Source organism: Rhinoraja longicauda, chromosome 5 (genome assembly GCF_053455715.1).
Source record: "Rhinoraja longicauda isolate Sanriku21f chromosome 5, sRhiLon1.1, whole genome shotgun sequence".
NCBI lineage: Eukaryota > Metazoa > Chordata > Chondrichthyes > Rajiformes > Arhynchobatidae > Rhinoraja > Rhinoraja longicauda.
The window spans coordinates 62,346,319-62,373,223 of NC_135957.1; the positions used below are offsets into that span (position 1 = coordinate 62,346,319).

At 39.4% G+C, this 26,905-nt stretch overlaps 1 protein-coding gene across 6 annotated transcripts in view; it reads right to left on the reverse strand.

Moving 5' to 3' along the window:
- Window positions 1-26,905, reverse strand: part of epha7 (eph receptor A7) — a 265,558-nt gene that overhangs the window by 45,076 nt on the left and 193,577 nt on the right. For 2 of the 6 annotated variants that reach the window (XM_078399674.1, XM_078399673.1), the window contains exons 6-9: window positions 16,792-16,916; window positions 12,833-13,001; window positions 7,159-7,267; window positions 3,445-3,500 (exon numbers count right to left, since the gene is read on the reverse strand). The exons of 1 other annotated variant lie outside the window; for it this stretch is intronic. In XM_078399674.1, coding sequence (XP_078255800.1) covers window positions 3,445-3,500; window positions 7,159-7,267; window positions 12,833-13,001; window positions 16,792-16,916 — 459 coding nt within the window. Of the gene's footprint in view, window positions 1-3,444; window positions 3,501-5,983; window positions 6,026-7,113; window positions 7,268-12,832; window positions 13,002-16,791; window positions 16,917-26,905 lie in introns of all 6 variants that reach the window. 3 more of the 6 variants (XM_078399672.1, XM_078399670.1, XM_078399671.1) reach the window with 2 other exon arrangements.

Here is a 26,905-nt window from a genome sequence, read left to right on the forward strand (position 1 = left end):
AGGACCTCTTTGCTCCTCTACTCAACTCCTCTTGTTATGAAGGCCAACATTCCATTGGCTTTCTTCACTGCCTGCTGTACCTGCATGCTTCCATTCAGTGACTGATGCACTAGGACACCCAGATCTCGTTGTACATCCCCTTTTCCTAACTTGACACCATTCAGATAATACTCTGCCTTCCTATTCTTACCACCAAAGTGGATAACCTCACACTTATCCACATTAAACTGCATCTGCCATGCATCCACCCACTCACAGAACCTGTCCAAGTCACCCTGCAACCACATAGCATCTTCCTCACAGTTCACACTACCACCCAGCTTTGTATCATCTGCAAATTTGCTAATGGTACTTTTAATCCCTTCATCCAAGTCATTAATGTATATTGTAAATAGCTGCGGTCCCAGCACCGAGCCTTGTGGTACCCCACTAGTTACCTCCTGCCATTCTGAAAGGGACCCATTTATCTCCACTCTTTGCTTTCTGTCTGTCAACTAATTTTCTATCCATGTCAGTACCCTACCTCCAATACCATGTGCTCTAATTTTGCCCACTAATCTCCTATGTGGAACCTTGTCAAAGGCCCAATCAGTCCCCTGTGTTACTGAACCATAATCCCCCCACCCCCCTTACTTTGCATTAGCTTCCCCTCACAATAAATAATATTTTTCTAGCATTCCTAATTACTTGCTGCATCTGCTTACAAATCTTTTTATGTATCATGAACTAAGACCGAAATTCCACTGCATCTCAACCTCTGCAAACTCTCACCCTCTAATATACATTTATATTTTTTCTTGCAAAATGGGCAACTTTATAATTTCTTAGAATATGTTCTATTAGCTGTTCATTGCACATTCACTTAACCTAGCCGCCCATCATGCATGTAAAACCACACAGAGCGTTCACGTATATATGTACACTGAAGCACTGCTGATTAATGTTCACAGTCAATTCAATTGAAACAAAGACATAAAATAACCTTTGGACAAGTGTAAAATTGCAAATTATTCTATTTTTAGGATTTAAATGTGTACATTTAAAATAATTTCCTCATCTTCCCTCTGGAGTTCTCACAATTACCTTTAATGTGTGAATTTTAGTAAATGACTACACAGGGTAATTTGTTTCCATGTTCTCTTTCAAAACCCTTTTTTTAAACACTACTATTAAACCTCCCTTTAAATTTTCCTTTTCCAAACAAGCACAGCTTTTTCCTTAAAGCTTCCCATAAATCTGAAGTTCCCTATCTTTAGTTAGCAATCTCTAAATCCTTGCTCAAGCTGAGGATGAATTCATGGTTTATGATGACGAGCATAATGTAGGCTTTAGTTCATAGCAGGAATAGTTAGAGAAACAGAAAGAAGCTCCTGGTGTCAGCTATTACATTAAGATAGCCTTAATCTTACCTTTAAATAAAAGTATTTCACTGCAAAATAAGGAATTCTGCTCTGTTGTCAAAAGTTGAAGGAGAGAACATTCTCCAATTCAACATAAGAGAAGAAACCTGTCTTGCCTCAGCTTAATCGCCAACTTCCTAGATCAGCTACTGTAAATTACCTCTTGGTTTCGTTGATGGCAAAAAGAATCAAAGGAGAGTTTATGCACATGTGTAAGAGAGGGTTTGTTGCAGGGAAAGAAGAAGAATGGGATTAATGGTCACCCCCTCACAGGAAGGATGTAGAGGCTTTGATGACATTTACCGGAATGCTGCTTGGATTAGAGGGTATTAACTATCAGGAGAGGATGGACAGACTTGGATTGTTTCCCCTGGATCATCGGAGACTGTGGGGAGTCCTGACAGAAGTCATTAACATCATGAGGCATAGGTGGGGTATACAGACAGCATCCTTTTTCCTGGGGTGGAAATGCCAAAGATTAGATGCACAGCTTTAAGGTGAGGGGGGGGGGGGGCAAAGTTTAAAGGAGATGTCATTTTTACACAGGGTGGTGGGTGTTTGGAACCCACTGCCAGGAGTGGGGGTGGAAGCAGATATGATAGTGGCATTTGAGGGGTTTGGGGCATATGGATATGCATGGAGTGAAGGGATATAGATCATATGCAGACGTAGGAGATTAGGTTAATTTAGCATCACGTTCAACATGAACATTGTGGACTGCAGGAACCGCTCCTGCGTTGTGTTTTTCTATGTACGTAATGATTAGGGTTGCCAACTTTCTAACTCCCAAATAAGGGATAAAAGGTGAAGTCACCGTCCGTGACCTCACGCAGCCAATGGCCACGTGCTCCCGCCACCAATGGCGGCCGCCCGGGCTGGGAGGCGCGTTGCTACACAATCTCCGTTCAGCGAACACACTCGGCCCTGCTCCCCAAACACACTCCATTAGCCTACACTGTCCGAGCCCACAGCGGCCCCCGAGCCTACAGTGTCCAGAGCCTATAGCGCCCCCCCCAGGCCAAATACGGGACAAGGATGATCCCGTACGGGACAAACCAATTTAGCCCAAAATACGGGATGCCCCGGCTAATACGGTACAGTTGCCAACCCTAGTAATGACACTGCTTCTTTGAGTCCTGGCATGGACCTGTTGGGCCTTGTGTCCTCCTTCTCTATTATTATAAGAAAATGGCAAGGATAAAGGAAGAACTGAATATTTGAAGAGCCTAGCAGCTATATCTGGCAGCCACCTTGAACACCAAAAAGCAGTTCAATCCAAAATTTATTCCAGCTCAGTTCTGGTAGGGTTGTTCTGCAACATAAGAACATTGTGTTTCCGGTGTTGTTACCTCTGAATTTCAGTTCAATTTCACCTATGCTCTCTCTTTGCCAAATTTACATACTATTTTCAAAAGAAAAAAGCTGTGAAAACTGGAAAGCTGAAATAAAAACAGCATGTACTGGAATATACTACATCGCCTTCTTGAATCATATAGCGTGCTTTAAGCATGGACAGTCCATCAATGGGAGAGGATGAATTGAACCTTGAAAAGCTATCACCATATCTCTGATCTGCTATTAGTGCATTTTCTATTAACACAGATACCACAATGCAGCTTTAAATGTTGATGGCAGTTAGTGCTGTTTGAACACAGAAATGAATAAACTACTCAGTGCAAATTATCAGAAAATTATCCACCAACTAAAAACATATTCATGCCTTCTTTACAGTAACGTCTTCATTTTATACACCACTTATGTTGACTGTAGCAATTTCAATATGAGTTTCAAAGTCTCGGACTTAATGGAAATAATGTAGTTTAATCACTAAAAATAAAGCCAGAATACTTCTCAAACTTTTTTCCACATTACACTAGTTCATTATTTCCACATTAAGTTATTACAGGGTGTAAAGATGAAAGGGTTGGGATGTAGGGGGAGAGGAAATATAAGATATTGTTGAGTAAGGGTTGCAGAGAATGAAGGTGAATTGGAAAAAGGCCCAGTTTTTCCTTCACATTAGAGGCTTAATTAGGACACTTACAGTGGAAATAGAGCTCCTCATCCCCTTCTTGTTCAGCTTTGCTGTAGCCGCAGTGTCTGAATAAGAAAATGAGACAACTCATCAAAGATAGTACTGCTTCGATATGCTTTGCTTTGACTGGCTAATATAGATGCCTGCATTTGCTACAGGTCTAAATGATTGGATTCGCTGTTCAGCATAAAATTCAGCGTAAACTGCACCTAGACTGTCGATGTTCATATTCAATTTTAGACAGTGTGCCTCGATCTTTATTCATGCATTGCTGCAGAATACTCCTTTTCTTTTGTTCGTGCTCATCTTGAAGATACTATCCTGGTGCTAAAAGCCTTTGTATTGTATGTTTATTTTAGGGAGAAATTCAGCCTAGAAGAGGTTGATGAAAGATGGTAGTAGATGAGCTGCCCATTTCATGTTGTGCTTAATTTAACTCCATGATGAGGTCATTCAGAAGGCATTAAAGGAGGGATCAATCTACAATCCTCTACATCTGCCAAAGCTGAATTTCATTCTTTCTATATCTGTTTTTTTACTTCATTGTTGGGAGCATTATATTGTGCTTTAGTGTGCAGCTGGCTCTGTTTAGTATACAATTATGCAAAGTAGATTATTTTGTGTTTAAGTTGTGTGATAGTGTTTTATCCAAGACTGTATGCTTATACTGTGACCCAGACAAGGGAGGCATTCTGCGTGCATTGCATATATTTGAATGGTGCAGGGTTTTGTAGTTGTAATGCATACTGATTTATATATATTAGTGTACAATGTGGAGCCTGACCCTATGCTAGGTTGGGACATAGAAAATCTGAGTTACAATTTAAATTGTCTTTGCTTCCCGGAAATGCACCACTGGTCAGTAGCATTGGAGAGCAGCACAGTGGCGCAGCGGTGGATTTGCTGTCTTACAGCACCAGAGATCTAGGTTTGATCCGAACTGCAGGTGCTGTCTGTACAGAGTTTGTACATTCTCCTTGTGGCCTTATGGATTTTCTCCAGGCGATCCGGTTTCCTCCCACAATCCAAGACATAGTGGTTTGTAGGTTAATTGGCTTCGGTCAAAATAGTTAATTGTCCTTAGTGCATGTAAGATAGTGCTAGTGTATAGGGTGATCACTCGTCATCGCAAAATCGGTGGGCCGAAGGGCCTGTTTCCTCGCTGTATCTCTAAAGTTATTAAACATGTAACTTGGTAGGGACAATATACCACAGCGAATGTTATGAATCTTTAAAGCAAAGCAAAACACTCTGTCACTACCAAATAATGCAGTTAGCACTACAGACAGATAGATGACAGACTGATGAATGAATTTCAAGATGTACATGTTATTGATGCAATAACCACAATATATCTGGGGCATATTTTTTGAAAAAAAACAATTTCCCAATATGAACATTTTTCTGCATTCAAACAAGCAGAGTAAATATCTTGTGGACCTAAACCTGATATTGGACACCAGTTGAAAATCTTTCCCTGGTCCAAGGTCATTGGAGTGCATTTCACTGCAGGGTCCTCTGCTGAGAGGCCAGATCCCATTGGTATGGACAAGGGCAGTCCAGGGCTTCTCCCAACACAAGTGACCTGCCACTCTGACATAATGGCTTTGACAGCTGGTGAGATCTCATACCCAAAGGTTCAGCAGTTGTCAAAACTGTCATTGTTCACAAATGTTCAAAACCTTATAGGACCCGTTTCAAATAATAATAAAGCTGAAAGAACATTAAATATTTTAAGGAAACTACTAATTGAAAACAGGTACACTTTCATATACACTTAATAACAACTCAATCGAGTTATCCCAACTATTATGTAGCAAAAGCCGAATTCTCCCATTAATTCTGATTGGCTCATGCAGGGTTAACCTGACATGGGATCAGCTGGCAGATTTCGCAACCTGAGATCTGGGTGATCTCTGGATGTCCGTGTCTCTGCTGGACTCTGAGACATTGGGTAGCAAGCGTCCTGCAACTAGTGTCCTGCAAAGCACATGGTCACTTTAGAGCCTTTGATGGCATCAGGCATTATGGGGAGAATACAGGAGAATGGGGTTGAGAGGAAAAGATAGATCAGCCATGATTGAATGGCAGAGTAGACTTGATGGGCCAAAATAGACCAATTCTGCTCCCAAAACAGAACAAGTTATTGGTTCATCTATAAGCAGATACATGTGGAACTTAGAAGAGGTTTGACCCCATCAATTTTACTGAGTTACTAATATATTATTTTTTCCACCCTTGTAAAACTTCATGGAAGTGTTAACTTTACCATTAGCAAGTGATGTTCCTAATGTATGATAGACGATTGCCCATATACCAAAATAGTGTATTTACTCTGCATGCATGTGGGGTAAATGTACACAAGTCAGAAAGAACTGGAAGTGTGTCTTGGAGGGGAGTATTCCTGACACCAGACATCTCAGTTTTCTCCTTTGTGCCATTCAGCCAGTGTTCTGCTCTGTTTCTCCAATGTCATTTCTGATACCGTGCCAGGCAATTACCATTGATAATAAGGAAGGAAAGTACAACAACAGCAACAACGACTTACATTTCTATTGCTCTCCTCACGTAAGGAAAACATCTCAGAATGCTTCACACGATGGAAGAAAGATGAACATCAAGCAGGAGAAAAAGGGAAACAGTAGTTTAGGGGTGAGGGCCCAAAGCATGGCGGGTATTTTTTTTTAGATGGCATTTAAAAAGAAATGGAAACAGGCGCCAAGATAAAGGGTTCTCGGGTGATGGAGCAGAGGTCGGTGGCACAGAAATGTCAGTGACGGTCAGCGGATGGCTTTGTTTTGTCTCGAATGTGAGGTGAATGAAACTTCAACTTCAAGTTTCATTACGAGTTAAAAGAGTTGATGTTCAAAGCAGAATTAAAGAAAGAAAGTGTGTAAGAAGGCACTGCAGATCCTGGTTTAAACCAAAGCTAGACACAAAATGCTGGAGTCACTCAGCGGGACAGGCAGCATCTCTGGAGAAACAGAATGGGTGATGTTTCGGGTCGAGTCTGAAGAAGGATCTCGACCCGAAACGTCACCCATTCCTTCTCTCCAGAGATGCTGCCTGGCCCGCCGAGTTACTCCAGCATTTTGTTTCTATTTTAAAGGAAGTCTTTAATTTACATAGCACCCCAAAATATCTGAGCTGAGGGAGAATGTTTCTAGACTGTGTGGATCTAGGTTCTGTGCTTGCATGAGAAGTTACCAAGGGTTTGCACATCAATGACATGAAGTACAAAGAAAACAAAAGCAAAGATGGAGTCCTGAGATATACCTGTGGTAACCGTGCAATATGACATGAGAAATTAATGGAAGAGATAAAATTATTCAGACTTGAATTAAAAGATATGAAAACCATGCAACAAAAGTGATTTGCAGAGGACAAATGTCATATACCACAAAAACGTTGAACAAACTGAAGGTGTATTGGATTAATCAATGGTTTATCTTTTGCATTTGCACCTCACCAAAAACTGTAAACGTCACTATTCCACCTGACCGCCTGTTATTCTATATATAGCTGACCTTGCTTTCCACCTATTGCAGCAAAATTGTTGAAGGTTTAAGGATCCCATATATTCTACACTGCTTTGTATATACAGCAATTATACACGTTGCAATCCTCCCCTCTCCCGCAACCGGATGCCCTGTTACTATGTACACCACGATCACGTACCCCTCAAGTGTGTGACCCGGCTCGGCATGTTCCTTAGTTCCATACCTTCGTCCAATAATGAAGCCAAACACCATGAAGACCAGGATGATGGTCCCTGCCACAGCGACCACAGCGATGATAATGACAGGGTTCTGCTCAGTGGAAGCAGCAGTAGCTAGGGACAGAATGTAAATAATTTTAAATCAACATCAGCCGCGATCAAAACAGAACAGCGTGTCCAAAAGATATTGAGAGCATGAGAAATCTCCGAACAAATAAATGTGCTGAAGTATTTAAAATGACACAGTGCAGTCAATGTAGCTTTGCTCAGAAAAGAAAGCAGCTTTTTAAAAAAGTGCTGGGAAATCTAGCTGACGAATCTGTGTTCTGGTCACAAACACCTCGTATTCTTTCCAAGTTTGCAACACATTTCCCACATTTAAACACATTTATATTGCATGTTGAAATCTGCAATATTATTGAGGCAGATGACCAGGGGAACAAGGAAATTGTGTTTGATAGTATTTTACATACATCACACAAAGATCTGAAGGATGCTCAGTCTTGCACATCAACCTTCTTTAATACAATCATGCCATTCCAATTGATTTGCTTAATTGGTTTACAGGAGAGGGAAGTGGGCTGAGGTTTGTTGTGCTGCAATCACATTCCTAACTATGTTGCTAAAATGATGCACATATATATTTTAAAGAGGAAATTAGACATAAACCTAATATCATCATATCATATCATATATATACAGCCGGAAACAGGCCTTTTCGGCCCTCCAAGTCCGTGCCGCCCAGTGATCCCCGCACATAATATTATGAGTGAAGTGGTATTGAATTGCCACATTTAAATCTGATACTATTATCTATATCTGATGCATTTGCATCATTTTATCTGCAAAATTAGGAACTTGTGACTGCAGAACATCAATCCTCAGCCCACTTCAGTCTCCTATAAAGCAGTTACACAGATCATTTGAAATGGCATAATTTTCAAGCTTGCACAACCGAAGAATGGGAACAAACTATTTTTTATTAGGTTACTTACATTTACATTTAATTGATCACTATCAATGTGCTATTTTTAACCTTTCATTTCCTTTGATCAAATTACTCGATATAGACTGCCATGAGTACAAACTCAGGGTGAATAACATAGTTGCAGGATTAAGTAATTCAACCGACATTGCTCAGAATGCAGTTTACAGAAGATCTATACCTAACATTATAGATTTTCTACTGTAACCTACAGGGGAAAAAAAGTAGGTCATCAAAATTTCAGTGCATGAAAAAGTGAGTATGTTCTTATTTGAGTAAATGGTTAAAAGCAACCGATTAACATCCTCAGGAAAAGTAAATGGAAAGAGACATATGCAAAATTAGAGAACAAATTATTTTGACCACTGGGATTCAACTCTTTATTTAAATGCATATATTCTGAACAGACTAAAATGATATGGATGAAGCACAATTCCTCCATCTTGTCCACCTAATAATATCACAGTGAATGTAAATAACCTGGATCTACAGACATCAATTTAAAGATTCTTTAATTTCAACTGTGATAGAGTGAATACTGCATTTTTGGAATGGCATACTTGTAGACACTTTTGCTGACAAATGCTAACACACTTAGTGCTCTGTGGAGCTTTGACAGCAGTGCAGCAGGCATCTGTTTATTTATAGCTGAAAGAAATCTGAGTGAGTAGTGTCATTTTCATGTATTGAATTCAATTTAGTTATCAGTACAATGGCTCCATGTTTAGAGCGCAATGACAATTAAATACATTCTCTTTTACACCAGTATAATAAAGATATTCACATAATACATGCATGCTGTTTCACTTAAAGCAATTGCAATTGTGGACATGGAATTATTCAGTCTGCTGCTAATTCCCTCCATCAAAACTAGGTCGAACTGCAGTTGCTGAATAATTCTAGCTGCAGCAAGATTTGGGATCTCTTCCAACATAATGCAAGTTGTGCTCAGCTAGCCATCTAATTGTGAAAACCTACCATGTGGGTTTAAAGGTTCAAGCTTGGTCAAGATGATGTGTTTATACCTTTAACTATTTGTCACCGATACTTGAATTCTTAAATTTTCCAGCTCTGCATTTAGTTTGATTCAAGGCACAGAATGACTGCTGGAGAGTAATGAAATACAGCACTTATCATAAGCTAAGCAATTACACCAATGTTATCTCATTAAGAAAATCTGAGCTGATTGGAAAGTTAATAATATGTCTATGTGTAAGTACAGTGAAATACTAGAAGGGGCATCAATTCAATCTTAAAGTATCTTGCAGTCCCAAATGGAATGACCCCAACAGTACAGGTAAAGGTTGAGCTTGAGGCAAGATTAGAAAATTACACAGTTAATCTACTTATAGTTGGTGTGCGATTGTGGTGCCCATGAGAATGTAGTAATGAGAACTTCAGCAGGAGTCAATTGCACATGTGGGCAACCAGAATTAACCAATATTTAACCATTTCTTATCATGCTCTGTACAGTTCAAATGTTCCCAGTGATTTTGATTTTATCATTCACCACAGAATTAATCTATTTAAAAATGAGTATTAAGCATGTCCTCTAATAATGAGATTATCAATTATAGAATTAACACAAAATTGTAAACTAATTCAGGGACTGGGTGTGAAAATCAGCAAGGAGGTCAGTTATGACCTGCATGGTAATGCACGTTTGCAGAGGCTCAGGGACGATTCAATTCATTATTTTATGTGCTGGTGCAAAATAATAAAAAGTAATGTTTTTAGAACAATATGGGTCATGTAATAAATACTTTAGAAATTATTTGACAGATAACACAACCTTGAATTCATGCCTTCATCTCTGGAGATATTTTGTTCACATCAACTATTGCGTATTGCCATGGGTATTATTTCTAGATCCTTGTGGCTATTCATGATTATCAGAAACACATTGCCCAGTGACTGTGATATGACATAAGTATATTTATCAAACAATAATGTTCCAATTGCAGGAATTTAAATCAGCATTTATCGTACAATCAGCATACAATGAACGTCTTATAGTGCAGACAATATGTACTGTGCTACCAGCCTGTATCAGGAAATATGACAAATATATTATAGGACTGAATGGATAATGTAAAAGTCAATTGAGTGAACTTTACTGGTCAGATCACACATTCAGTGTACACTAAAAACATCAGTATCCATCCTGTAACAACATTATCAGCATCATTACCATGAATAGTATAACAATCAAGTGCAAAAGATAACTACTAACAGGCCGTGTATAACATTGAGGTGAGCTCCTAAATGAACACTTTTCTTTGGTATTTACAGAGCAAGTAGACTTTGTAATTGGAGAATTTAGTGAAGGGGAAGGTGAAATTCTAGCTCGTCACCATAAATAAAGAGGAGGTGCTTGATCCCTTAGCAGGCTTAGAGGTGGATATATCTCCAGGGACGGATGAGATTTATCCCCAGCTGTTATGGGAGGCAAAGGAAGAGATTTTGAGGGCTCAGGCTGAGATTTTTAAACCTGTGCTGACGACAGGCGAAATACCAGATAATCGAAGGGTGGAAAATCTGGTAACTCTTTTCAAAAAGGGCAGCTGAAAAAAGCCTAGTAATTATAGACCTGTCAGGCTAATATCAGTAATAGTAAAGTTAATGAAAAAGATTCCAAGGGATAGGATTAATGATCACTTGGAAAGGCAGAGTACTAATCAGAGATTGCCAGCATAGCTTTATCAGGGGGCAGATCCTGTCTGGCCAAAATTATTGAATCTTTTGAAGAGGTAAAAAAAAATGTATTGATGAGGGCAGTGCAGTGGATGTTTTTTTAAAATAAGACCTTTGACAAGATCTCACAAAGAAGACTAGTCCAAAACATTAGGACCTATGGAACGAAGGGCAAGTTGGTAAATTGCATCCACAATTGGCTTGGCAGTAAGAGACAGAGCGCTGCCGTAAGGTTGCTTTTGCGGTGGAATGTCCGTGATTAGTAGTTCACAGTGATCAAAGCTGAGACTCTTATTGTTTGCAATCTCTCTGATGCATGCGAATGATTTGGATATGGATGTCGGCGGTAATGGTCAGTAGATTTGTAGATGAGACCAAGATTCTTAGAGGTATTGAGGGTCTGGAGAATAGTCTCAGGCTTCGAGGTGATATTGTTGGTGAAATGGATTAAGAAATGGCAGATGGAATTCACGCTACTATAAAATGTGAGATGTTGTATTTTGTTTGAGTACTAATGAGGCTAGGAAGCATACTATGAATGGTAGAGTTTTAGAGAATATTGAGGAACAAAGGGACCTTGATGCCGAAATCCAAAGATTCTTGAAAGTGACACTGCGGGTGGATAACATGGATAAGAAGTCATATGGGATATATCAATACTTATTAGCCAGTCCATTGAGTCCAAGGGGAAAGAGGTGAGGCTTTCACTTTATAAAACTGGTCAGATGTAAGTAATGCTGTGTGTACTAGTATATGAGGGCATTTTCAGACCATGTACCCATAAATTTCATAAGAGCACTGGTCAGTGTGATTAACAGTCCATGTGTACCAAATCTATAAAGTATTAAAAAAATGGATGGTGCATTTAAAAACAAGATAGAAAAGCTTTATCCATGCAGCAGTCAGTTTATGCCTGCCCATGTTCAGAAATAAATTGAACAATATGCATTAAGTCATGTTTATTATTCATTAAAATCAAGATGTCTTCTCATGGTTGTTGGGAGATGACTGCTTGCGGAAAGACGTGCTTAAAATATCAAAGCCACGTCGAAAAAAAATCAACTAACCACAGGGCAAAAGAATCAACCTTCAAAGGAATCTATGGACTCAGGCTTGAGATGATGAGATATTTAGAGCTGATTAAAATGACCTCGTATAATGGGATTTGGTTTACTATCTTCTGATACAAAAACGACGGTAAAAATATTATATTTGGTTGAAGAAATCCCAGTGAATTTGACCATATTTATCGTTTCCTGAAACCAAATTACTGCTGCATCTGCTAACCTCTGGCACGTCAATTGTCATTATAAATTATGTTTAGACAATGTGTTGATTATTAATTGTGAGGATAGTAGGGTTGATGTGTAGCCATGCTATAGATCAGGTTAGCGGTATTCTCACCCAATATTCATAGGCTTATCTGATCACAAAGAGTCAACAGATGTTGAAATATTTATTTATGAAGTGCCTTGCATGATTTCTGGGTTGGTGCCATGGGACATGAAAAGCCTCTTGTGCCAATATATACAGTTATATTTCAAAACAGCTCAGTCCCCCTCTCTCCCCAACAAATGCATTTAGCCTTGGGCATGGTGGAGGAGGACGGACATAAAAGTTCATCTTCAGTGAAAAAAAGCTTGTCAGTAAAATCTGTAATTCCACAATGCACTGTAAATCAACATTGTGGCAAGGTGCTGGTTGGTGCAGAAGAGGGCATTGCTTACTTATTTATTAGAACATGTTCTCAAGGCAGATATTTTCCCTTCACTTTACTTAGTGATTCTTTATTGTCGTGGGGAACTAACTAGCAAATAAATCTGTCAGATACCAACTCCTGGGCCTCTGCCATAATTGTTCTTGAGCTGTCCAGGAAATTCAGTGGGGGATACCTCACATCTGCTTTTGCTTCTCAAAAGGATTTGAATCAGGCTGAATCTGCTATGAGAAACATACTTTTTGCCCAACAACCCAAAAAGGGTCATGTTCGTGAGTCTTACCTGTACTCTCCTCTGGGGTTAAGACTTCTAGCCTGGGGCTGTAGTTTCCATAGCCAGCTGTAGTAAAGGCTCGGATCTGGAAGATGTAGGCTGTACCTGGTTTCAGGTTATTAATGGTGGTTGATGTTGAGGTAGATTTTACTGTGGAGTAAGTGCGATCTTTTAGATTCTGGAAAAAAGAATAATTTGTATTAAATTCTGCAGTGAGAGTAAAAAGTGGGAGGGAATGTTTTTATATTTTAAGTCATTATTGTTTAGAGATTCAATTGTAATTGTAAAATCAGGATTTCCAGATCATTTTCCATTTATCTGTTTACCGAATTTTTGCTATTTGCATTCCAGTCAGAGGAAAGACTATACATGGTCTGGGACTCCAAACAGTTCAGTAGGATTACCACTCAACAGCATGCAAAAAAAATAATGTCACTGTACTTGGGTATATATGATAATAAAGAACCATTGGTCTTCCTAGCACAATTTCCCTACCGTCCCAGTCTAGATTTCCAGATGAGCTCATGTTTCTATCAATGCCAGACTTCTTCCAATTTCCACCCCCAGCCTCAGACACCTTCCCCACCTCCCAAGTCTAATCTTTGTGTGTGGTGAACCTAATCAACTGAAGCCAACCTCAGATATCCTATCACCAACGAGAGAGCGGTTCTGATCTACCATCTACTTCGTTGGTGACCTTCAAACTCTCTCTGATCACTTTACTGGACTTGTATCTTGTACTACATGTTTTTCCCTTTAGCTTGTATCTGTACAATGTGGATGGCTTGATTGTAATCATGTATAGTCTTTCCGCTGAGCGGAATGCACGCAACAAAAAGCTTTTCACTGTACCTCAGTGAACACGTGACAATAAAAACTAAACTAAATTATACCAGATGGCAATATGTACAAACTCAGAAGTACCAAACCAAAGTTTAGACCAGCCCTTCCACTTCTGACGCCATGTTGTGAATAGTTTTGCATTCTTTGGGATGTACTAGAATTTTTGACCTCATTAAAATTAACTTTTTATTTTTCAAAAATCTTTTTTCATGCTTGTGCCATGGTAGGTGACATGTCCAGGAATGAGTTAAAGGCTGTTTATTCAACTGAAGGAATCAAATAATATTCACAAGCCACTTGAGCTTCGATCTTGCAGCTTATGACATCACCTGAACCTCGTGATTAAATTAAAGTCCTGAAACTTACCCCTGGGAACCTATTATATTCTATCTAGTCATATCCCATCTTGTTAAGACGGACTTTTTGAAGCTTATTTCAGTCTATTATTTTAATACTTTTATCTTTGATCAGATGAAATCTCTCAAAAGGAAGAACTCAGCCTTCAAATAGGCTCTGCTTTTAATACATAGATTTTGGCTCCAGTATCTTGTTCCAGCAGTAATTCATTTTTATCACTTTATCTGCACAGCAAAACAAGCTTCAAAGTGAATGTTTTCCACTTAGCATTGAGAAGTCGTTTACTGCTTTGGAGTGTGTATGATCAGTGTTTTGCAGCCCAGTGAATTAGTCTCTGGGGCTTTGTTTTGGTATATTGAGAACCACCTGTGATTTTAATCTGATTAGTTAACGTCAATGTTTGAGGCCACAGTTAAGTTAAACTGATGCTGCCCCATCAGTTACGATATTATGACTATGACTTGTTTTCCATCATAATGGACATCAGGCTGCACGCTATTCAGAGCTGGAGATTTTCTGCTGTCATGTTGATTATCAACAATGTTTCTATTAGAAGCTGAGGCCAAAATACTGTAGAGTACAGCCAACACATTGCATGTTCTCAATAGGACAACGGGTAAATTGCAAGGTAACACTGAATTAAGCAGTGACATTTTGGCAGTAATAATTCTTTGTAGCAGACAGCGGTCACATTCTGCATTAACACATCAACAGCCAGATGCTCATCTTTTTTTGGTTCTCTGTGTAATATTGGAGTGCACAAAGGTGGCCGGGAGGATCAAATTTAAAAGGAGTGAAGTTTTAAATAAATCCCAGAAGAGGAATAGAAATTGAGTGGGTATAAAGCATGCAAATCTAAGTGTCTGCATGCAATCGGGCCAAATCAGGATTTCACATTAACCTGAAAGAACCCAGCTTTGCAGCAAGGTAGGGAACTTTGTTACTACCAGATTATCAAGAACAAATAAATTATGGGGGTGTCATATTACTTTTTTCTTGGTTCTGATTTTTAAAAAGTGATTTTGTTTTCAAAATGCAGACACACTGAAGTATTGCCATACGGAATAGCAGTAGAATTAGGCCATTCGGCCTATCAAGTCTAATCTGCCAGTCCATCATGCTGATCTATCTCTCCCCCCTATCCCCATTCTCTGGCCTTCTCCCCATAACCTCTGACACCTGTACTCATCAAGAATCTATCTATCTCTGACTTGGCCTCCACAGCCTTCTGTGGCAAGGAATTCCACAGATTTACCACTCTCTGACTAAATACATTTTCTCTTCATCTCCTTCCTAACTGAACGTCCAATTGCCTAATATTTCAATAGTTTATTTGGTTCCCAGTTTATAACAACATTTCCCCCCATTTAATTTGACCTGAATCAACACTTCCTTTGTTCCAACCTTTTCCTTGATTTTATTAAGGTCAGCCAAACATGTTGTTCTCTCGGAATATCTATCACTTTCCAGTTTTCATATCTGAGGTTTACAGACAAACCCAACTCGTGGACAGTCAGAACCGTATTCCCATGATTGAAAAATAAATATTTGAGGCATAAACCTAAGGTGAGAAGGGCAAAGTTTGAGGGCGGGCAATGAGTGGGGCAAGTTTATTTACACCGAAGGTGCTGAGTGCCTGGAATGTGGTAGTCGAGTCAGATGCAAGAGTGGCATTTAAGAGACTTTTGGTTCCCTCCTGCAGTTGCGGATGGAGCCCTCATCCATGTTTTCTTTGTGTGCTGTAGTTCTACTCTTGGTGTCCTTCCACCCCCTACCCCCACTCCACCAAATGGAACAAGAATACAAGTTCCCCACTCCTCACCTTTCACCCACTAATCTCTGAACCCAATACATCATTTTCTGACATCTCCATCACCTTTAATGTAATACTACTTTACTACCAGTCACACCTTCCAAAGTCCATAGAAAAGTCTATGGACTTTTCCATTTTCCATAGAGACCTCTCTCCGCAAATCCTTGGTTCGCTCATCCCTTCCCAACCAACCCGCTCCCTCCCCTGGCTCTTTCCTGTGCAATCACAGGAGATGTAACACCTGTCACAACTACCTTTTCCCTCACTTCCATCCAGGGGATTTGAGATCCCCTTCCATTCTTTGGAAATAGATTTTCTCCTTAACATAGAAACATAGAAAATAGGTGCATAAGTAGGTCATTTGGCCCTTCGAGCCAGCACCACCATTCAATATGATCATGGCTGACCATCCAAAATCAATACCCCATTCCGGCATTTTCCCATATCCCTTGATTCCCTTAGCCCTAAAGAGCTAAATCTAACTCTCTCTTGAAAACAGCTGGATGAAGCTAATATTGTGACTGAGTTCAGCTATGTTTCACAGCTTAGAAATTAGATACAGGTACAGAGCCATCTTTGGTGCTTAAATGGTTCAGCCACTGCCTTCACAGGCCCCATTTTAATTTGTAGGAGATGGGTATTACTGGCAAGGCCAACATTTATTGCCCATCTCTACACGTGGTGGGGAAGATGGTAGTGAAGCACCCTCTTGAATCATCGTAGTCTCTCTGGTGAAAATACTCCCACAGTACACAGTGACAATGATGGTGACATGATTTTGTCTCCAGCGTGAGACATAGTTTTCTAGTCAAAGGCAACCCGAAGGCGATCCATTAAGATACTAATTGCTGAACAAAATGAAGACATTGTTTAGTTGAAAGTAGACTTAGATGTTTTGATTTGTGGGATCAGCAGAGGGCGGTTGCAGGTATGTACGTGCTCGTGCAGTTCTCACCTTTTCGTAGTACTTGATTTCATATTCTGTGATGACTCCATTGGGATGTTCCGGTTCCTTCCAGGAGAGATTGACAGTCCTCTGCTGCACTCTATCCTTCATTACGCCACTAACCTGTGAGGGAGCTGTTTGGACAAGTAATGTCAATAAGCATTTGACAAACTCCCTCCAAGACTGAAATCAAATGTCAAAACCAATCAGTCACATATCTCTGCAGTTTCATTAAAGCACTTCCGATTATTTTCATTTGAGATCTTATAAATATTCAAATCAGAACTCGTTAATGTTTATAGCCATAATATAAATTTAAATTAAAGTGCAAATACGGGAAGATGCGTTCGTTCAGCATAACGCAAAAATAACAATGATTTGTTTTGAGAGGAAATTATGTAAATTTATTTAAATTTAGTCAGCAAAAATACCTGAAGATTATTCTTATAGTAAAGAGAGGGAAGGTTTTTTTTTCTTCCTGCACAAATACATTTGCATCTCAGAAGTAAGTGCCCAGCAGCCATTTGTCTTTTTTGCTCATACTAATAATACTTTATGAACTTTCTAAAACAATAATAACTCTAATGGAAACATCCATGGCTGGTGAGTAACGTGCACCAAAGCCACTTATCCTTCAGATGAATGCCATTCAAACTGGAGTTTCTAACAGCACCCTGCAAGTGCTGTTCATTCGAGTTTGCAGATGGAGGTTCAGACAGGAGACATTTACTTTAGGTCAGAGGCTTGCAAAGCTTGCAGAGGAAGTGGTAATGGTCACCCCCCCCCCCCCCCCCCCAAAGTCGCAGCAGGAATTGGGAAACTGCATGGAATTTGAGATCCATCAAAACTTTTCATCAAGTATGTTAGAACAGAGGATTTTTTAAAAAACAGAAAACCTTCCCAAAATTGCATTTTGTCCTTCAAATCAAAATTTATCCCGGTACTGGCAGTAAAATCATACATCAGCCTTCTCGCAATTATGCAAGAATTGCAATTAATGCAATTATTTCAATAAATAAAACTAGATATTGTACTAATTAAAAAAACAAATTATGCGCAGGGTTATACCAGATGTTTATAGTGAATTAATTATAATGAAATGCTGTTAAATTAAAGCTGGCAAAGTATATTGTAAATTGTTCACGTGTTCAGTTGCAATACCATTCAAAGAGTTGCATTTGACGCAATGTGCCCAAAGAAGAATAGAGAAAAGGTAGAAAAATAGTTAATAACATTATTTTTCTTTGAAACTAGCAAATATTTGCCTAGATGGAAACACTGTGATATTTTAATCTGCAGAATAAATAGTATAATATTACCCAGTTATTCAAAATGTAGGTTTCCATGTGAACTTTGACCATTGTTTGTACATTCTGCCCAAGTTAAAGGGCAGCGTACACCATATACAAGATCATTTTTAATCAATTCTGATAGATGTAAATTTAACGATAAAAAAAAAATCCCATGACAATACTAGATATTCCTCTTGGAACATGCTTTGAGAAGGATTGGAATAGACATAATTTAATTGTACTGCTACAATATAAATCAAAAACCCTTTCCCCTGCTGGAGTAAACTAAGGCCTTTCTTATAAGTTTTGTTCCGAGTTTCTTGAACTCACTTTACAATGAAAAAATAGACAGTACACGACTCTGTCACGTGTGAGATGTTCATAACAAAAAAAAATGCAGACTTTGATACTATTTCATGACAATGCCTATCAAAGAGCATGCTTTGGGGGGGTGAGCATTAAGATTCACTTCTCCTCATCAGTTATTTAATGCTAATGTTTTAATTTTCTCTCCCTTTAGTTTTCATTGAAGTAAACAATAACCATCTGTTTCAGTTATAAAACGCATATCCCACGGGCAGGCGAGGTTTGAAATCACTCCGGGATTACTTCATATACTCCCCAACACTCTCCCACCTCTCCACTGCCTTCATCTCTGCTGGGAATGCATCATCCTCAATGGCTGCTCATTTAATCTCCATTGCTGCAACCACTGTCATCCATTTTTTGGTGACAGCTGCCAATTTTCTCTCGAAGATTTATGACCCGACGACCCATTATGCATTTTAAGTTCATTTCCTCTGCCGATGGCGAGGTGTCAATGACAGAGACTCCTTGCTGTAATTGAAATACTTGCAACTGACTACTTATTCACTTGTTCACATCAATTACAGAGCTGTTAACACAGGCAGCCAGAAGTAAAGTGAAAAAAAAAACAAAGGGAACTCAGTGTTGAGTTGACAATTTAATACCAATTAATTTAAGTGTTTCCCTCATCAGAAAATCCAAAAGAATCCCATTAGCAACCCTTTTGGGTTTCATAGGGTATGAGAAACAGCCTGGCTATACGCCTGTAGGGTCCTTTCAGTACACTTGTAAACTGGAACACTAAATAGAGATTGGCATAACACCCACCGCGTACGAGAAAATAGTTTTATCGTCTGGCCGCTAATTGATGTGAGGAAGTAATTGTCTTCAGAGTGAGTGGTAAAACAGCAAGAAACTATTGGCCACTGACACTCCAAAGCTCTGGCTTGTGAAGACAAGATGAAAAGATTCTTCTTGTTGCTAAAATGACAAATTCAAGTCCATGAAAATAAAGCAAATTCTAACTGGTCTCCAAAACACGAAAGGTTTGAATGCAGAGACACGAAAGATTACTAATGTGGACATGAAAGGGTAGTATAATCCTTGACCCTTTGATCAATATAATAGCTGCACTGAGAGGGGACAAAGACAGCAGCTCCCATTTTTTGTATCAGATCAGAGAATTTGTCCAGAATCATTTTTGATTGTTGTGTATAAAAGGATTTATTTGCCTCTGTTGAAGATAGGGTGGTTTTGATATAGCCTAGTGATGATTCCATTGGGATTTTACACAGTCACCAAGATTGAAAATGACCTCAGTATTTCTTTTTGCTTTATAAATTTAAGTTTGCTTCTTATATTTTGCTAAAGAGTTCAGCATTCCACATTAGGGATCTCTTGGCTCAGTTCTTATTACGACATTTGTCATCATTACATGAAGTCTGAGCAAAATCATAGCTGTAAATAAAAATTGCAAAACTAATGACAACTTTTAAATTTTGTATTGATTTATATATAAATGGCTTGAATATGATTTGTCCAGGATGCCATCAGCATAAACCTGCTGTTCAGGCAGTATTCAAGTCTACAGTAGCATGCTGCTTTCAAAATGGCAAATAATGTCAAGGTCCTTTAGGGAGGTGCTGACAAACAAAATTTGATATTCAGCTTCAAATGGAGATATCAGGTCAAATACACACGTTTATTCAGTGTAGGTTTTCAAAATCATGAGAGGAATAGATCGGGTAGACGCACAGAGTCTCTTGTCCAGAGTAGCGGAAATCAAGAACCAGAGAGCATATGTTTAAGGTGAGAGGGAAAGATTTTATAGGAATCTGAGGGGTAACATTTTCACACAAATGGTGGTGGGAGTATGGAGTATTGAAGGAGGTTTATTGAGGCCAGGATGGTCACAATGTTTAAGAAGCAATTAGACAGGTACATAGATAGGACAGATTTAGAGGGATGTGGGCCAAACGCAGGCAAGTGGGACTACTGTAGATGGGAAGTGTTGGTCAATGTAGGCATGTTGAGCCCAAGGGTCTGTATTCATACTGTAAAACTCTATGATTCTTTAAGAGCATCTTAAATATGGAGTTAACAAGACATGTTTTAGGTAATAGTTTCAGAGTTTAGACGCCAAAGACATGGCCAAAGATAATGCAATTAAAATCATGGATACTCAAGATGCCAATGTTGGGGACATGTTGCAATCTAGATATTTCATTTTCATTTATCTTTGTGAAGGACAGAAAGCCAGCATTCTACAGTTAGTAGATTTTACCTGTTACATCCATGCCTCTGATGCATCTGCAGTGATCATAAATCTTTACAAATAATAAACCAGAATCCTAGAAAGTATCCGTAAATACAAAGAACTAAACCTGACAATGTTGATCATGGGTTTCTTTGCCCGAAGCCAGAATTAACCACTTAAGCCTATTTTAAATATGCCACCGTAAACAAGTTATTTTGCATGCATTTAAATCAGTACTTTAGCCATCATTTTAAAATCTTGAGATTCGACAGGAATCAGTCGAGCAGAGAAACACATTGACAGGTAACTGAGCAAATCATTGTAGCAGAAAATGGCTTAATTGTTATGCTTGTCCTAAACCACCCATCCCCACAAAAGCCTCTACTAATGTACTGAGACATTGGAAATTGCATTGGCAACCACAGGCCCTCTATTAAAGGTTAATAAATTTAGGAAATGCCCTCTGCCTGGGCTCAGGCAGGAATACTATTAAAAGGCCACCCATAGGATTCACAATATTGCCTGGTTTCACTGTGAACCCTGTTACAGCACAGACCTTGCCAGATAAACCAATTGCTGATTAGATGTCAATTTTATGCAATATGCCTCATCCAGATATGTGTATAGCACAATCTTAGCATGACAAAGCCATCAATGCTGCGATAAAGGTTTTCAATTGGGCATTCTCAGCACAATAACCATTCTCATTGGGAGCCCTAATTGGGAAAATGAGAGTCCTAAGTACCTAATGTTTTTAAAATTTCAATGAGCATTCAGAAAATACCATCTGAGGGCTCGTAATTTTTCTCAGCGGTAGCAAGGAGTGGCACACGGTGACCCAGCAGTCGAGTTACTGCTTTAGAGCACCAGAGACCCAGGTTCGATCCTGACTACGGGTGCAGCCTGTATGAAGTTTGTACTTACTACCTGTGATCGTGTGGGATTTGGCCTGGTGCTCCAGTTTCCACTCACATTCCAAAGACGTGCAGGTTTATAGGTTTAATTGGCTTCTGGGAGTGGAATGGTGGTGCCGTGGCTGAGTTGTTGCCTTACAGCGCCAGAGTCCCGGGTTTGATCCTGACTATGGGTGCTGCCTTTATGGAGTTTGTACATTCCCCTGTGACTATGTGGGTTTTGTCCTGGTGCTCCAGTTTCCTCCCATTTTCCAATGACGTTCGGATTTGTAGGTAAATTGGCTTCTGTAAATTTTCTTCAGTGTATAGGATAGAACTAGTGTACGGGTGATCATTGGTCGGTGCGGACCTGATAGGCTGAAGGGTCAGTTTCCACGCTATATGTCTAAACTAGCCTAAGTAGTCCTTATGAGGTTCCACTCCATACTGGAAGCTCCCAAATAGAAAACTAGGACTTAAAAGCAATAGTCAAATTTTCATACAATGTGCATTTCATCTGTAAGAATCACCCAGCAGTACAATGATCAAAATTTTGATTCATGTCTTGGTTGAGCTTTTTGTGCTGGAATGAATGGGAAAATGAAAGACTTGCATTTCTGCAACACTTCATCATACCCTTCCGAAATGTCTCAAAGAGCTTCACAAGCAATGAATTACTTTCAAAGTGTAATCGTTGGTTTAGGTGAATCAGGGTGATGTGTTGGTGTTTTGTAGGTCAGTCATTATTGCAGCGATACTAATAGAATTTTGCACTGATAAATTAAGCACATCATACAAGTTTAAAACATATTAGTCAAAATGTGGCTTTTGTATACAGTGCTGAATGCATCTCCTAACAGAGAGGCTCATCTTGCCTGATACAAGTAACAAAAAATCACATGCTTGATTCCAGTACAGAAATTTATCACATTTTATAAAAGTGAATATTAAAATAGATGTATGGACTAGGGATTAAATCAGTTGCTATTGAGTTGTACTTCCTAAAAGGAGCACAAGATCGCCAATTGAAAATCAAATGAAAGTCAATACAGTTTATATTACAGTTTAGCACAATTGGAATTTCAAACCCATGGCAAAACCTGATTTTTGTGCTGCTCCAAGCAAGCTCTTCATTTTACATTCACCTCACTTGGACTTGTGCAGATGACAATAAACTCGACTTGACTTGAAGTTTGATCAATTCTGTGTGCTTGAAGTGAGTCTGTAAGTTCATCAGCTTCACCATTCAAATGTCCTCTAGATTGGCTTCAGATCTTCTGAAACTGCACTGGTCAACTTTAAGTTTCAGTCTCTAACTCTTAACACTAAAAGTTAGTAATTCTAATCTTTGTCCATAATCTTAAATGTTTGTGGGACTTCACAAGATCACAAAAGCAAAATACTGTGTTGGGCAGAAATCTGAAATAAACACACGTAATGCTGGAAATACTTCGCAAGGCAAACAGAATCTAGGAAGAGAAACAGAGTTAAAACTTCAAGTCTCTATTGCAATGAATTGTTATTTATCAGAGATGTTGAAGTAATTTTCTCTGTTGCTCACCTGCTGATTATTTCTAATGCATCTCTGTTTCATCGAGTTAGATATGTGTCCATTGATGTGCTAATACAAGATAGTGCAGAATTATTTTTCTTAGTACTCGGGGGGGGGGGGGGGGGGGGGGGGTGCGGATATATGGAACGAGCTGCCAAAGGAAATAGTTGAGACAGGTACTATAACAGCTTTTAAAAGACATTTGGACTGGCACATGGATAGGAAAAGTTTGGAGGGATATTGGCCAAACACTAGAATGTTATAATGCATTATTAGTGACAACATTTTTAGATTTACCAAAATCAGAAACTGTTTAAAATAGCAATCATAGTAATGTTATTTGAAAGAAATAAAGGAAGTTCTGTGGGCAGAATAATATTTCAATTCCTGGAACAAAGTCTGCAAATGGTTAACTTCAGCCCTTTTCAATAAATTGTTTTAAAACAATAAAATAGTCTGCTCTGTTCAAAAATGGGTAATGTGATTCAATGGTCTTGTCACTTTTTAGGTTCAGACTGAAATGGAATTGAATGTAATGTGAGTAACACAAATCTTATGTTACACAGTTGTTGTGCCATTCTTTATCTAACTAAATCTGAGAACTCAGAATGAACTCAAAAAAACTCTCAGCTTTTAACTGGTTATTTCTCTTGAAGCCATGACTTCTGATGACTCATGTCATCTACTTTTAAGTTTTGCCTTAGTTTTTCCGTCTCAGTGGAAAACAAGCGTCCCTATTCTCCTGCTCTGTGTTGAGCAGAATATAAGGAGAAACATTGAGTATATAAATAATACTAATCTCCAAGGTTCTTGTTAGTTAGACTGGGAAATAGGGGTAACTGACATGCAAATTCCGGCTGCAATAAAATTGTGAAGCTGCAAAAAAAAAAAAGCAAAGCGGACAAAATTCCAAATTTAAATTCAGCTATCAAATGTGCAACAGAGCAAAATCCACATCTCCTTCAAATGAATTCTATGGCCATTCATAGTCATGCAGCAAAATGGGCCCTTTTCCCAACTCGTCCATGGCAACCAATATGCCCCACCTAAACTAGTCCAATTTGCCCGCATTTGGTCCATATCCCTCTAACCTTCTCCTATCCATGTACCTGTCCAAATGTCTTTCCGATGTTGTTATTGAACCTACTTCCTCTGGCACCTTGTTCCATATAGCCGTCACCCTCTTTGCGAAAAATGTTGCCCCTCAGGATCCTATTATATGTTTTTCCCATCTCACCTTAAAACTATGGCCAATTGTTCTTGATTCTCTGTGTACTTTTCCCACTTCCTTTATGCACTATATAAGATCACACCTTGCATTCTAAGGAATAAAGTCCCAGCCAGCCTATAGCTCATGTCCTTGAGCAACATTTTTGCATTCCTTCCAGCTTAATGTTATCTTTCCTGTAGCAGGTTGACCAAAAATTAACACAATATTCAGTATAGCCTCACCAACATCTTACACAACTGTAACAGGGTGTCCTAATTTTGACCAGCATGCCAAAAGCCTTCTATACCACCCTATCTATCTGCGACTCCACTTTCAGAGAACGATGTACATGTAATCCTTGATCTCGCTGCTCTACAACATTCCCCAGGGCTCCATAGTTCACTGTGAATGTCTTGCCCTGTTTTGACTTCTAGAAATGCAACACTTCACACTTATTTGAGTTACAACCATTTGCCATTCTTCAGCCCACTTCCCCAGCTGATCAAGATCCTGCTGCATTTTTTGATAATTACCTTCACCATCTATGTTATCACCCACTTTAGTGTTGTCTGCAAGCCTACTGATCATGCCTTGTACATACTCATCTAAATTGTTGATATAAACCACAAATAGCAATGGGGACAGCACGCCCCTGAAACACACCAGTAGTCACAGGTCTCCAGTCTGACAAACACCCTTTAGTCAAGTCAAGTCAAGTTTATTTGTCACAGAGACATACAAGATGTGCAGCGAAATGAAAGTGGCAATGCCTGTGGATTGTGCAAAAAAATTACAATTACAACATAAAAATTAAAATGAATACAGGAAAAAAATTTAGTGCCTGGAGATATAATAGTTAACAGTCCTGATGGCCTGTGGGAAGAAACTCTGTCTCATCCTCTCCGTTTTCACAGCATGACAGCGGAGGCGTTTGCCTGACCGTAGCAGCTGGAACAGTCCGTTGCTGGGGTGGCAGGGGTCTCCCTTAATCTTGCTTGCTCTTGATCTGCACCTCCTGATGTATAGGTCCTGCAGGGGGGCGAGTGTAGTTCCCATGGTGTGTTCAGCCGAATGCACAACTCTCTGCAGGGCCTTCCTGGCCTGGGCAGAGCTGTTCCCAAACCATGAAGCCAATTCTGTGTCCAGTTAGCTAGTTCTCCATGGAACCATGCAATCTAACCTTCCAAAGCAGCCAGCCATGTGAAACCATATCAAAGGCCTTGCTGACATCCAATAGATAACATCCATGGCCCTGCCCTCATCAACCTCCCAGACACAAAGGGCAGCACGGTAGCGCAGTGGTAGAGTTGCTGCCTTACAGCGCCAGAGACCCGGGTTCGATCCTGACTACGGGTTCTGTCTTATGGAGTTTGTACATTCTCCTTGCGTTGGTTTTCTCTGGGTGCTCCGGTTTCCTCCCATATTCCAAAGATGTGCAGATTTGTAGGTTTATTGGTTTCAGTAAATTGTCTCTTGGGTGTTGGATAGAACTAGTGTTTGTGGGTGATCACTGATTGGCATAGACTCAGTGGGGCGAAAGGGCCTGTTTCCATACTATCTCTAAACTAAAAAAACATGCTGACTCTCCGTAATCAACCTGCCTTTCCAAATCCGTATATCTCTTATCCCTCAGAATTCTCTCCGTTGCCCTTCCTACCACAAGATTTTAAGATTTTAGTTCTCAAGATTGTCTTTGGAGCTAATACAGATTTTCTTTGGATTTCTTCTTATCCAGAGACCAGACATTGCGACCCCAGCGATCTTGGTGTCATCTGTAAACTTCCAAACCAATTTGTCTATGTTTACATCCAAGTCATATATATATATATTTGACTCATTCCCAAAATATTGACTAACCAATTTAACTGATGCGACTTGGTACTGCTTAAATGGGAATTGTATTATGCATTCAGATGGAGCAAACCACAACTTTTAGAGTGACATATATATATATCACTCTAAAAGTTGTGGTTTGCTCCATCTGAATGCATAATACAATTCCCATTTAAGCAGTACCAAGTCGCATCAGTTAAATTGGTTAGTCAATATTTTGGGAATGAGTCAAATAATCTTTGCAACTCAGACTACATGAGAATAATAATGAAGTATGTTTCTTGTGCAAAGCCAGGTGACAGAATCTACAAGGGGATTCATGATTCTGCCTCTGGCCTGTGTCTTCATGGTTCTCTGCTACTTAGTTTATGTTGCAAGGTGCTAATCAAAATTCTCAGCAGTTGAACACCTTTCCAGAAGTAGCAACAGCCAGAAAATGAAGGTTTTCCAGCCAGTGGCTGCACACAGACCAGCCATTCCAACACAGAAAAAATACACGTTTGGTTCCCTCCAGTCAGCAGTGGATCAGTGAGCTGGATAATAACATTTTGGAAGATGATGGGGTGTTCCTTTGAAAAAACGTCAAGAAATCTTTTCTATATAATAATGACAAGACTTTAGCTTTGAGATTTGCTGCAATATCTGGCTGAATGATAAGGGGTGGCCGGGTGTGAACCACCGGCTTGTATTCAGTAAGCTACTTGTGTAAAATGGTGAAAAACAAAGAGCCCATTGCTACCCATAGGGTTATGGGGAGAAGGAAGGAAAATGGGATTAGGG